This window comes from Oenanthe melanoleuca, chromosome 28 (assembly GCF_029582105.1).
Source record: "Oenanthe melanoleuca isolate GR-GAL-2019-014 chromosome 28, OMel1.0, whole genome shotgun sequence".
Taxonomy (NCBI): domain Eukaryota; kingdom Metazoa; phylum Chordata; class Aves; order Passeriformes; family Muscicapidae; genus Oenanthe; species Oenanthe melanoleuca.
In genome coordinates, this window is record NC_079361.1 from 96,624 (window position 1) to 109,074 (window position 12,451).

General features: G+C 46.2%; 1 protein-coding gene across 3 annotated transcripts; it reads right to left on the reverse strand.

Annotated features, from left to right (window-relative positions):
- Positions 1 to 2,472: 2,472 nt before the first annotated feature.
- Positions 2,473 to 8,809, reverse strand: LOC130264479 (ubiquitin carboxyl-terminal hydrolase 42-like). 3 transcript variants are annotated; one of them, XM_056512691.1, is made up of 12 exons: positions 8,265 to 8,809; positions 8,115 to 8,167; positions 7,594 to 7,794; positions 6,221 to 6,331; positions 6,046 to 6,148; positions 5,839 to 5,906; positions 5,602 to 5,672; positions 5,079 to 5,161; positions 4,723 to 4,834; positions 4,317 to 4,457; positions 4,008 to 4,108; positions 2,487 to 3,264 (listed from the first exon to the last, which is right to left on the reverse strand). In XM_056512691.1, exons 3-12 carry the CDS (start codon positions 7,778 to 7,780, stop codon positions 2,511 to 2,513), a joined length of 1,731 nt encoding a protein of 576 aa, XP_056368666.1. In that variant the 5' UTR covers positions 7,781 to 7,794; positions 8,115 to 8,167; positions 8,265 to 8,809; the 3' UTR covers positions 2,487 to 2,510. The 3 variants fall into 3 exon arrangements, with proteins under 3 accessions (XP_056368665.1, XP_056368667.1, XP_056368666.1); XM_056512690.1 differs by lacking the exon at positions 8,115 to 8,167 and having other exon boundaries at positions 2,473 to 3,264; XM_056512692.1 differs by lacking the exon at positions 8,115 to 8,167 and having other exon boundaries at positions 2,475 to 3,192.
- Between the last annotated feature and the right edge of the window lie 3,642 nt (positions 8,810 to 12,451).

Consider the following 12,451-nt stretch of genomic DNA (forward strand, 5'->3'; position numbering starts at 1 on the left):
ACAAGCACAGGACCCCAAACCCACAGCCAGGACCTCAAACCCCAAACAAGCTGGAATCCAGAGCCACAGTTTCATTTTTAGGGTCCAGAACTGCCTGGCTTGTGTCCAAACCTTCATTTATATACTCCAAGTGCTGCTCTTAAGGTGTTGAGACAAATCCAAAGGGCTAAGAGCATCATTTTTAAGGCCTCAAGTGCAATTTGGAAGGCCCAGAGTCTCATTTGTAGAAAGCAAAGTCTCATTTTCAAATGAGGCTCAAACCATCTTTGTATCTTCCAAAGCCTCATTGTCAGGGGCCAAAGTCTCCTTTTTAGGATTCAGTCTTCAGTTTGGCAGGCTCAAAGCCTTCTTTTTAAGCCTCTAAGGAGGCATTTACAGGGTGCCAATCCTTGGTTTATGATATTGAAGCGCCCCTAAGGGCACTAAACAACTTCAGAGTTCAAACTCTCTTTTTTATTTCTAAAGACCCATTTTTAGTGCTCAGAGTTTCATTTTTAGGACCCAAACCCTCATTTGCAGGAGTTCAAAGTCCTCTTTTACAGCTCAAAAATTCCACTGGAGTGTCCAAAGCTAATTAGCGCAAAAGATTCATTTCTTGAGGTCAGAGATTACCTCCTTTGCACAGTCCAAAGGATCATTTGTAGCATCTCACATATTCTTTTCTTGTAAAACCACTGTTTTGGGGCAAAACTCCTCATTCCTAGTCTCCCATTCTGTCTTTTATTACTCACAGACTTTTTTAGGGCCCACAGTTTCACTTGGAGGACTCAAAACTCATTTGACAGATAGAAATCTTCTGTTCCCCTTCCAAAGTTACATTGAGAAGGTCAAAAGCCTTGTGTTTTCTTCCCAAAGTCCTGGTTTGGGTCCCAAAGCAGCTATTTTTAGGCTACAAAGCCTCAGTCTTAGTGTCCAAAGTCTCCATTTCAGTTTTGAACATCTCCTTTTTACAGTCCAAAGCATTGTTTTTCCTCTCCAAAACTTCCTTTTGTACTCTAAATGGGCATTTTTATGATCCGACTAGTCATTTTTAGAGTCCAAGCCACATCTTGCTTGTCCAAACCTCCATCTGCAAGATTCAAAGCCCTATCTTATGGCCCCAAGCTTCATCTATAGAATGCAAATCTTTGCTTCTAGTCTTGAAAGAACACGGACCTGCTAGTTCAATTTCAGAGAAAGTGGCAAAGATGCTCAGTGGGCTGGAGTACCACTCTCAAAAAGACAGGTTTAGAGTTTGGGTGTTTTAGCCTGGAGAAGAGAAGGCTCCAGGGTCTTCTAGCACCTTCTAGCCCCAAAAGGGTCTCCAAGAGAGCTGGAGAGTGACATTGCACAAAGGGATATAGAGTGACAGGACAAGAGGTAATGGTTTCAAACGGACAAAAATTAGGTTTAGATTAGATTTTGGGAAGAAATTCTTCCCCGAGAGGGTGATGAGGCCCTGGCACAGGTTGCTGAGAGCAACTGTGACTGCCCTATCCCTGGAAGTGTTCAAGGCCTGGTTGGACAGGGCTTGAAGCTACCTGGTCTAGTAGGACATGCTCCTGTCCATGACAAGGGAGTTAGAACTAGATGATGTTTAAGGTTCCTTCCAACCCAAAACATTCTAATATTCTGTTGTTCTGTGATTTGATGATTGAAAGTTTCCTTTTTAGGGACCAAATACCTACTTTTAGGTCCCATATGTACATTTTTAGAGTCCAGTGACTCATGGCTGCTCTGCTGCACCTGGAGCCTGCCCTGGCCTAGCGTCTCCATAAGCTCCAGCTTCCTGGTGGAGATGTTGATGGTCACCTTAGAGAGACAACATTGCTGGCTGGATTCTTTTAGGCGTTCGTGATACCTTGAGCCTGGGAGGAAAGTCACCTGGAGGGTGAATCAGGGCTCTCCCACCCCCTTCTCCAGCAGAGGCTCCTGCAGCCACTTGTCTGTGAGCATGCACAGATGGCTGTGGAGTATGTCCAAGGATGGAGCCTCCATGGGCTCACTCAGTAGCTTCTGCTGGGGCTCGGCACCCTTTACACGTCCCTTTCTAAAAGGGAACTAAAAGTGGTTCCTGCCAGCCTATCTCTCCAGCCTGCCCAAGTCCCTCAGGGATAGCAGCACAACCCCTGGCCTAAGCACCACTCTTCAAGTTTGCTGTCATGTGCCTATTTGCTGAACATGTCCTCTGCCCCAGAAAACCGACCATTAGTTGAGGAGATGTTAACCAGGATCAATCCCAGTGCTGTTCCTGGCGCCACAATACACTTGGTGGCCCTGAGCAGCACCTCAGGACCCAGCCTTTTTCAGTCCCAATCACTGTTGGCTCATTCAGTTCATGTGCTTTCGAGTGACTTGAACTCCATATTTAAAAAATAAGAGATTGCCGGTTGGACACATACAAGCATGCAGCTTTCAAAATCTGTTACACAAACATCCCACAGTGGGTATTTCCACCAATTGCCTCAAAGCCTACAGAGAAGGAAACACCTTGTAAATGATACACACAAGGCTAGCAAGGGGTTTTAATTCTAGCTTTGTCTTTTCTGCTTGTTTGTTCCAAATGAGTGTTTTCTCCTCCTCTTTGCTGACTGGTGGTAGTCTGTGATCTCCACAAACCGTCTGCGGAGATCATAGCCCCATTGTGGTGATCTGCTCTGCTCTCTCTGCCTTGGCAGGGATTGCTCCTGGGCAGCACAGGGTGCATTAGCCCTCTTGGAGCTAGCATTCGAGGACCCTTCCAGTGGGTCATTCTTTAGCTCTTGGTCACAGTGTGGAGGACTTCTTTTCCACCAGCTCCTCCTCCTCCTCCTCACTGACTGGTGGTAGTCCGTGATCTCCACAAACCGTCTGCAGAGATCATAGCCCTGCTGTGAGGACTGGCTTTGCTCTTTCTGTCTTGGCAGGTGTTGTACCCAAGTAGCACTGGGAGCAGGAGCCCACTGACAGCTTCTGTTGAAGGGCCCTGAAGCTGTGCCATCCTTGAGAGCATGGTCACGACTTGGAGGATTAGTTCTTTTTCTCTTCCTTCCTGTTGAGTTGTTGGAGCCACTGCTGTTCATGAACCAGCTGCAGTGATCATTGTCCCGCTGCAGGGATCTGCTCTGGATCCTCTTCCTGGCACTTGTCCTCTGGCAGTTCATTGACATAGTCCTACCAGGTGGATCATGTGTCCCTGCAGAACCTGCTTGCTCACTGCTGGCCTGCCACTGACTGAGGAAGGAATGGGCATAGGATGGTGTCAGAGAGGAAGCCACCATTCCTCCCATTTTCAAATCAGAGCATCTGGAGAAAAAAATAAAGTGATCTCTGTTTAAGGCATTCCTTGCAGGCTCCACTGGGTTTCAGTCATTTCCTTGGAGTGGTTTCTACAGCAGAGAGAAGATTTCACCAAGGTCACCAATGGAAAATTGATGGGAGTCTTCCCACCAGGTCTGCCCCTGTCAGAACAAGCCCTCATGTCTGTTCTCCCTACAGCCTCCATTTCACAGAGTCCTAGAAAGGTTTGGTTTGGAAGGTTCCTTACATACCATCTGGTTCCACCTCCTCCTACCATGAATAGGAACAAGTTGAACAAGTTGCTCCAACCTCCATCCAGCCTGACCTTGAACACTTCCAGGAATGGGGCAGCTACACCATAAAGAAGCTCACAGACAACTTCTGCCAGTGCCTCACCATCCTTACAGGCAAGAATTTCTTTCTAATATCTAATCTAAATATCTCTTTCACTTTGAAATTTTTACCTCTTATCCTATCACTGCATTCCCTGATAATGAATCCCTCTCTATCTTTCCTGGAGTCCTGTCAGCATGACCTAGTTTCAGAGAGCACACAAGGGGCAGCTTACACAGGCCAGCACCCTAAAACTCAGCAAGAGAAGGACTGATATGACATAGTTCAGAATTGACAGTACTGAAATAAGCAGAGAAGAATTGCCTCCTATAACAGAAACACCTAGGAAGATGAGAAGACAAGCTACAAAGCTGGGAAAAGGAAACATATTCTGAGCATATGACCCTAGTTATTACCTGGCATAGAACAGCAAATAGGCTTGCTGCCTGAGAACTGTGTGGATGCCACAATTATCCACAGACTCATCATCCATCTTGTACCATAGTCCATTGCTGGCCTGCAAAGAAAGCCATCCATCTCTGGAAAGGAGCTGCAAGTTTTCTCCACAACACTGAAGAGAGAAAGCAGCTGAACAGAGTACACCAAAACAAATCCAAATCAGCCCTGAAGGAGACCTTGTCTCCCAAAAGCCTTGGATACCTGTAACACTGACAAAGTGTCTTCCCAGTACACTTGACTCTATCAAGAAAGAAGTTGCTCTTTACCTTTGTGTAGCAGAAGAAGTGTCCATCAAGACAGGTGTCACCACTGTGCACAACAAGAGCATATAAGGAGTAGAGGAGTGGTTCTCCAGCTGTGTCAGACATGTATGGCCGAAGATCCAAGTACTCGGGATACTCAACAATCTACAAAAAGACCAAGTGAGATCAGAAATTATCTTGAACTATCACATGAAATAGCCCTTTAGCACACAATGATTTGGGCAACAGGAAACTGTTCTCAGCCAAAGCACCTCTGTTGGAGCAGAGTTCAGGATGGTCTTTTCATAGGAATTCTCCTCTCCCCATAACAGAGCACAAAAATCCCAACATGAGCAGCTTCTGAAAGAGTGTACTGCTTTGGGGACTCTCCTGTTTCAAAGAGAAAGTTGCACTGCAGTTGCATACACACCTTGCTGATCTTCTTGCCTGTGTGGTCGGCAGCCCTTTCCAGGCACACTGTGAAGACCTTGGGCACACAATGGACTGTAACCCTCTTGGAGGCGGTTACCTTCTTCTCACACCTTGAAACAAAGCAGAGCCAAGTGCTGAAATGAACTCTGTATTCGCCCAACAAGGCAAGACAAGCTTTTGTGTCTCACATATCCTTACAGTATTTTAAAGCTATTCCATGCCATAAGGTCACATTAAAAAAACCTGTATCTCATTATTGTGCTTTAAACCTCCTTGAGAAGATGATTGTGCTCAACCACATGCAGCTCCTTCACATGGAATCAAGTGCTAATAGGTTATTAGAAGTCATCTTACTTGCTACATTTGAAGCAGTATTTTCCATCCAGCTTCTTGGGTGTCACAAAGTCCTCCAGAGCTGTGGTGAGAGATGAGGGTGCCTGGAGAAGTGAGAAAGGAGCCTCTGAGCTGTGGGAAATGCCCATGCCTGAACACTTCCAAGTAGCTAACAAGAAGATCTGGGGGAGGGAGGGAGGAAGGGAGGAAGGGAGGAAGGAAGGAAGGAAGGAAGGAAGGAAGGAAGGAAGGAAGGAAGGAAGGAAGGAAGGAAGGAAGGAAGGAAGGAAGGGAGGGAGGGAGGGAGGGAGGGAGGAAGGGAGGATTTCCTTTTTGTCCTAGGATTTCCTGGGGACATCAAGAGCTTCCTCTGTTGAATGCGGAGATGAGTGCCATGGTCTCTGCAGAAGGAGATAGATTCTGCTTCCCACCCACCACCAAGCTCCCTTGTGCTTGCAGGATCCATTTTTAAGACAAATACTTTTGATCTGGAAAGGTACAGGGGCCTTGGAATGTCTTGAAGCACAACTGCAAGCCCTCTTACTTTGATATCCAAAAGGACATGAAGGAAGGCCTTGTAGGAATCAGAAACTGCTTGGCACCTCAAGCATATGACTGGAAAGAAAATCAAAATGCTGAGTGAAGGAGGAAGTTAAATGATGGTGATATTTTATGCTCATGTTATCAATTACACCAGTTACAGGACCAGCTATTTATCACAGACAGATAGAAGGAAGGGTGAAAACAATGCCAAGGAGAACAATAGATGTAGAAACATTACCTCTGGATTTCAGAAAGCCCCCAAATATTTGATGGATGATGGTAGTTGTTTGAGAAGAGATGTCCACACTGGAAATGAATGGCAAGGCAGAGTTATCTTCCAAAAGGTTAGCTTGGAAAGCCCTGGGCATAGGTTTTCCTTGATGGGAGCACATCCAAGGAGTCCAGTGGGCTTAAGAACATGGGAAAGATATTTACTTATGCTTACCCACTGCTTCCACTCAGACAAGCTCTCTGCATGGCCTCAAGAGCACAGCGTAAGAACTCATAGGCATCTCCAGCCATGTCAGGCTCAAATTCTTCTCCTATGACTAAGAAAGAAGTTAGTACTTTTCACCTACAAGAAAGAGAGAGAACCTATCAAACCACCTGAAATTACTTACATTTGAGGTCTTTGACAACAGCCCTAGGCCAGATGACATTGGCTGAAGAGTGCAGGACTTTCCTAACGTGCGCTTCCATAATGCACATCATGCAGAAGCCTTGCCGATGACCTGAAGAGAGAGAGAGGGAGGGAGGGAGGAAAGCTCCTCCGATCAGCACATCATCCCTAGCACTAGGAAACCTGATGGAGATCTTGAACTTCTAAGAACAGTCTTCAGTTCTCCCAAGCTGACAATGTCACAGAATCACAGAATTGCAGAATCACAGAATCGCAGAATGATTTGGTTGGAAGAGACCTCCAAGATCATCGAGTCCAACTGATGTCCTAGCACCTCAACTAAACCATGGCACTGAGTTCCACATCCAGACTTTTTTTAAACACATCCACGGATGGTGACTGTACCACCTCTCTGGGCAGACCATTCCAGTACTTTATCACACTTTCAATAAAAAAAAATTTTTCCTAACATCCAACCTAAATTTCCTTGGCACAGCTTAAGACCGTGTCCTCTTGTTCTGTCAGTTGTTGCCTGGAGAAAGAGACCAACCTTTCAGGTAATTGTAAAGAGTGATAAGGTCACCTCTGAATCTCCTTTTCTCCAGGCTAAACAACCCAGGCTCCCCAAGTCATTCCTCACAGAACTTGTGTTCCAAGCCCCTCACCAGCCTCGTTGCCCTCTTCTGGATGCCCTCAATTGTCTCAATGTCCTTCTTAAACTGAGGGGCCCAGAACTGGACACAGCACTCAAGGTGCAGCCTCACCAGGGCCAAGTGCAGGGGAAGAATGACCTCCCTGCTCCTGCTGACCACACTATTCCTGATACAGACCAGGATACCATTGGCCTTCTTGGCCACCAGGCACACTGCTGGCTCATGTTCAGTTGGCTGTTGACCAATACCCTTAAGTCCCTTTCTGCCTGGGCACTGTCCAGCCACACAGTCCCCAGCCTATAGCATTACAGAGGGTTTTTGTGGCCACAATGCAGGATTTGGCACTCGGACTTATTAAATGCAATTTTCTTGGACTCTGCCCATCCATACAACCATTCCAACTGTTCCTAACAAGCCTAGGACATTTTAGTGCAGGGAAAACCTTCTTCAGAAATTGTCACAAATTTTTGGTGCAATAAGCTGAGAGTTTTTAACTTGCAGGAGCAGAGATACTAGGCTAGAAAGAGGTGCCTTCCTGAAGATGGACACACATCTTGTGTCATCTGTGGACACACACAATGGAACAATAAATTCTTCTTTGAATATAAGCTCATGGGGCTGGCAAAGAAGGGCTACTATCCTCCTAAATACAGTTCTAGTTTCTGTAATCCTTAGGATGTGCTCAAGAGATTCACAAGGAAATATTCCTTAAGGTACTCACACAACTGGCTATGGTCACGAGAGAGCAGGTAGTTGGCCAAAGGTGGTGTGTATGTCAGGCACTGCAGGATGACATTGATGTAGCAAGTGCTGCCCAGGTTGCAGAGTCCTGCTCCAGGTCTCTGTCTTTGCTGCCAGTCCATGCAAATCTCTTCTGGGGGAGAGAGGATCCTTTGTGGCAGAGCCATGCCCTCAGCAATGCCTGCATGGGAATGATATTTGATGAGATGTGATAATATTGTTGCTTGAAAGCACATTCAAATGTTGAGTTCTCTAGAGGAGCACCAAGGACAACAGCTTTAACTGCCATCACAGAAACACTGGGTAAAGCATAACAGCCCATTTATATCTACTGATGCGAAAACAGTTTTGGAAAACAGTCTGATCCCCTGCTTAGTCTGTCAAAAGTCCTACAACCTCCCACTCTGATTTCTGGACCTCAGGCTACCTTCCTTTCCCTCTAGAGCCTTGGATTCGTCAATCCTTTTTCCTCATTGTAATGTGAAAAGAACAAACAAGTACCTATGGATGTCAGGTCTTCCTATGAGTAATGTCCTCTTTCAAAGTCTTGTGCACTAGTGACAGAGTGACCAAATGCATTTTTCTGTCTCTAACCAAAATCACCTGGGTCAGTCTGGCTGCTCTCAGGATCTAGTTTGTTAGCACACTGACCTCAGTAGGAATGAAGCACCAGCCATGTTGTCTGTGGGCATTCACAAATTTCAAGTCTGCTGACAAAACTGTTACAGGAATTATTTCCTCTTGAAGCTGTTCCTCTCAAGAACAGATGGAAAAGTAGTGGATGACAAAGGATCCAGATCCTGCTCCAGAAAAATCAGATTAGAACTAAACCTGTCTCCTGTTGAGAAAGAAAATGAATGCAGCTTGAAAATTAAAAAACCCCAAATGTGACCCACAGAACAGCTTTAACTGTCAGAATCATTTTTTTGGTGCTTGTAGTCACTGCCAAAGACAGGGAATGCTTGAAAAAATGCAGACATGCAAGCAGCAAAGAAAGGAGCTGAGTTATCCTGAAGACCAGCTCAATCTTTGCTGGTCAGCTCCTCAGGATACCAAGCATTGGGCAGGTGAGGTCACAATGGCGGGGCAGGTGCCTTATCTCTGCCCCTTTGTGACACAAGGCTACTTGGGGACATCTGTTGTGACCACAGAACCCAGTGCCTCTACACACAACCCAGGCAATTCTCACAACTGGAAGTCACTGGACCTCCCCTGGCAAAGGATTTACCCACCAGCCAAGCTCCTGGCTGCAGCAGCCAGAGGAATTAAAGGCTTCTGAGGGCTATGAGCCTGATCAGTGGTCTGGCTGGCTCACTCACAGTGCTGGGGGCTTCTGTTCTGTTCTTCCCAGGTACTGGAAAGTGTCCATGTGACTTGTGTAGCAAATCACCTGAGCTCTTAGGGCTCATTTCCAATGAATTTTCTTTGCCCTTAAGGTCAGCTTCAGGCTGACCCTGAACTAGCAATACCAAAAGAACACCTTCAGAAACTGTGTTGGGTAGACCTTGGATGGCTTCTAGGTCCTCACCCACCTTCTTTCTCACCCTAGCTCTCCCTGCTGGATTTTTAACACCAGGATTCTTTGGAATCCACCTCTCAGGAGAGCACGTTAGAATCCAAAACCTCATTTTAGGGTGCAAAATCCTCACTGAGGGCTCTTCATGCCCAAAGTCTCATTTGGAAGCGAAACCAAATTATTTATAGGGTGTAAAATCACATTTTTATTCCTTTAGTATCCATATATTTTACTCTTGTTCTTAGGAACTGCAATTTCATTTTTGATATCCAAAATGTCCTGGTTTAAGTCTAAACTGACCTGGTTTAGGCACAAACCCCATAACTCATCTGAAGGGCTTAGAGCATCATTCTGAAGGCTACAAGTCCCATTTGGAAGGTCTGAAGCTTTATCTGTTAGGTCCAGAGCCTCATTTGTTTTGGTCCCAGAGACAAGATCTGTGGAAGCTAAAAAGAGGGTTTGGACCCCAGAAAGACGCTTTGGACTTTCTAAGGAAGGCTTTGGACTCTAAAGGTGAGCCTTTACCCTACAAATGAAAATTTGAACCTTCCAAATCAGGTTCTACAGGCAATAAAAGGTAATATAAAGCAGGTTGGAAGCTCAGAAATTAGGGTTGTGGCCCTAAAATGGAGGTTTTAGGCATGAAAAAAACTAATAGGTGAGATGGTAGAAATGACCCTTTAGAACCTAGCGATTCTTCTCTACTGCCAAGAAGTGAAGCTTTAGGCTGTCATGCGGAGCTAAATGCCAGCAATAGCTTTCTGTCCTGTTACCTTTTGTGTAGAAGCAATCTCTGAATATGTTCAGTTTTGGAGGTGGTCTCCTGGACGTGGAGTGGAACCTTTTGAGGTGAGTTTCTTGCTCCCTGAGGAGATCAAGAGGAACTGCAGACTCCAGGGCTATGGAACTCCCCACTTCTCTGTGCAGATGAAGAGGAGATGGGTGTTGCCCTACCTTGTACAGCAAGAGCTGTTGTTGGATGTGTCCCAGACAGCCCTTTGTTCTGGAAAGCAGAGGAAAGCCAGGCTGTGCTTTGCATCTGCTGACTCTCAACTCTCCCAGCACCCCTGGGCTGTGGGACATTGGCGGATGTGTCACTGCTGTCTGCAGCCTTGGATGGAGACACCCACAGGATAGCTGTTGTGTCCCAGAGTGCTGCATGGTGGGTGCTGGCGATAGCCCTGTGGTGTCTGCAGATGTCTATATCTCAAGGGGTGATACTGGGCATCATGAAGGTGGGCTCCATCCTCTCCCAGAAGCCCATCTTGGTCTGCCTCATGCTGCTGAGTTGATCCTCAGTGGTGAAAGCCCTGGCAGCCTCTAAAATCTGCAGCTCCCTGTCTCAAGTGTCACAGCTGGTACGTAGAAATTTTTCAGCTTGCCTAAAAAGCTATTGAAGATGAGCAATTTGCATACAAACTGTTGGAGCTGACATGCTTTCCAGCATGACACAGGGAACACACACAACATCACAGAGAACGAAGGATGAGCACTCTGACCCTCCCAATAGTCTCTCAGGACCTACTTTACTCATAAGTACATGAGGAAATGGGTCTTTGGAATCTTAAAAGAAGGATTGGAGATGGCCAAATTGCAAACTGAATTCTTCTGAATTCTGTCATAGCATCAAGGGGACTAACTGCTGCTTCCCATTTTTGAAAGTATGATAAAGGGTTGTAAACTTTCACATTGCTGCTCAGAACCTATCTACAGTGAGTAGGAGATTCATGCTGTTCCTGTTTAAAATTATACATTTATGCCAAATTTACTGCTTTCAGAATGGCATTCTCTAATCCAAATTTGACTAACTCCTAGTATCTGGTTGGTGAGGCATATTTGCCTGGATCATTTGGATCCCACAGATGATTACACAGAAGGGAGTAGCATGTCCACAATATCCTGTAGGGCTCCACTAGCAATCTGTCTCTGCACGTGTGCTTTAGCTTTTTTAATCACTAATTCTTGTTCAGTTTCTGTTAATTCTGTCAGCATTAAATTGATATCACCCCTGAGTCTGAGTATTGGTTCTTGACTATGAAATAATTTTTCCACTTTACTGGGGTCCTCCACAAAATTTTTAAGGTCTTCTCTCCGACGATTCAAATCACTAGTGGAAAAATGTACTTTTACTCCTATGCATATACACTGGTATCTGCATTTTCAGTGGGGTCTGTAATGGTATCTTCATCTGCAATGATACCTCTACAGTGGATATCCGCCTCTGCAATGGAGTCTGCTATGGTGTGTTGCTTTGGCACAGTCTGGTTTATGATAGCAGGGGGACCCACAGGCGTAGCTTCTGTGAGAAGCTGCTAGCAGCTTCTACCATGTCCAACAGTGCCAATCTCTGATGGCTCTGAAGATGGGCATACTGCTGGCCCAACTCAAGAGGCTGGCAATGCCTCTGTGATGACATATTTGAGAAGGAAATCAAAACAGCGTGCATGCAGATTTTTTTTCCAGGGGTGGCAAGGTGCCACCACCGTTGGCCATTCCTGCAGCAGTGTGCAGCAATACACCACAGCCTCAGCCATGTCAGTGTGATTAATGGAGAGCCTTGCCTGCCTGGTCACTCCTAGCCAGCCATGCTATGGACAAAAAGGGCAGGAGCAGCAGCAGCAGCAGCAGCAGCAGCAGCATCCCCTTCCCAGAGCCCGCATGAGGAGAGGCATTGAATAGGCTATGGCAGCAGGGCCGCATGGCCGGCAGCAGAAGCATGACGAGAGATTCCCTGACGTGGAACCTAGACGAGATCAACCTGGCAGTGCAGGATCCTGCAGGAATCTTTGAATTAGTGGAACTTGTTGACAATGGTACCTACAAGCAGCAGTTTTTCTTCTAGTCAGAGAAGAGGAGGAGGTGAGGACTCATGAGGGAAAACAACACGGCAGCACCAAGGTCAGTGGTAAAGAAAGAGGAGGAGGAAGTGCTTCAAGTGTCATAGCCAAGATTACTCTGCAAACTGTAGTGAGGACTATGGTGAAACAAACTGTCCCCTTGTAATGCATGAAGTCCATGGGGGATGAAGAGATCCACTTGGGCACCTCAGCCAGGGGAGAAGGCTTCAGGGCTTTATACAGCCTACCAGGACTGTGTGGGGCTTCAGCCAGACTTTTCTTCTGGTAGCTGGCAGGAGGAGACGCCATGGATCACAGTGGAGAGGAAAGACGCAGCAATGCTCCTCCAGCCTGCAGCAGCTCCAGCTGAAATTATCACTAGAAGACACTCACAGCCCATACTGCATTTGTTGTACATGCCCAAAAAAAAAATCCATTCATTGCCTCTGACACTCAAGCAGCTTCAACATGGACCTGACTACAGC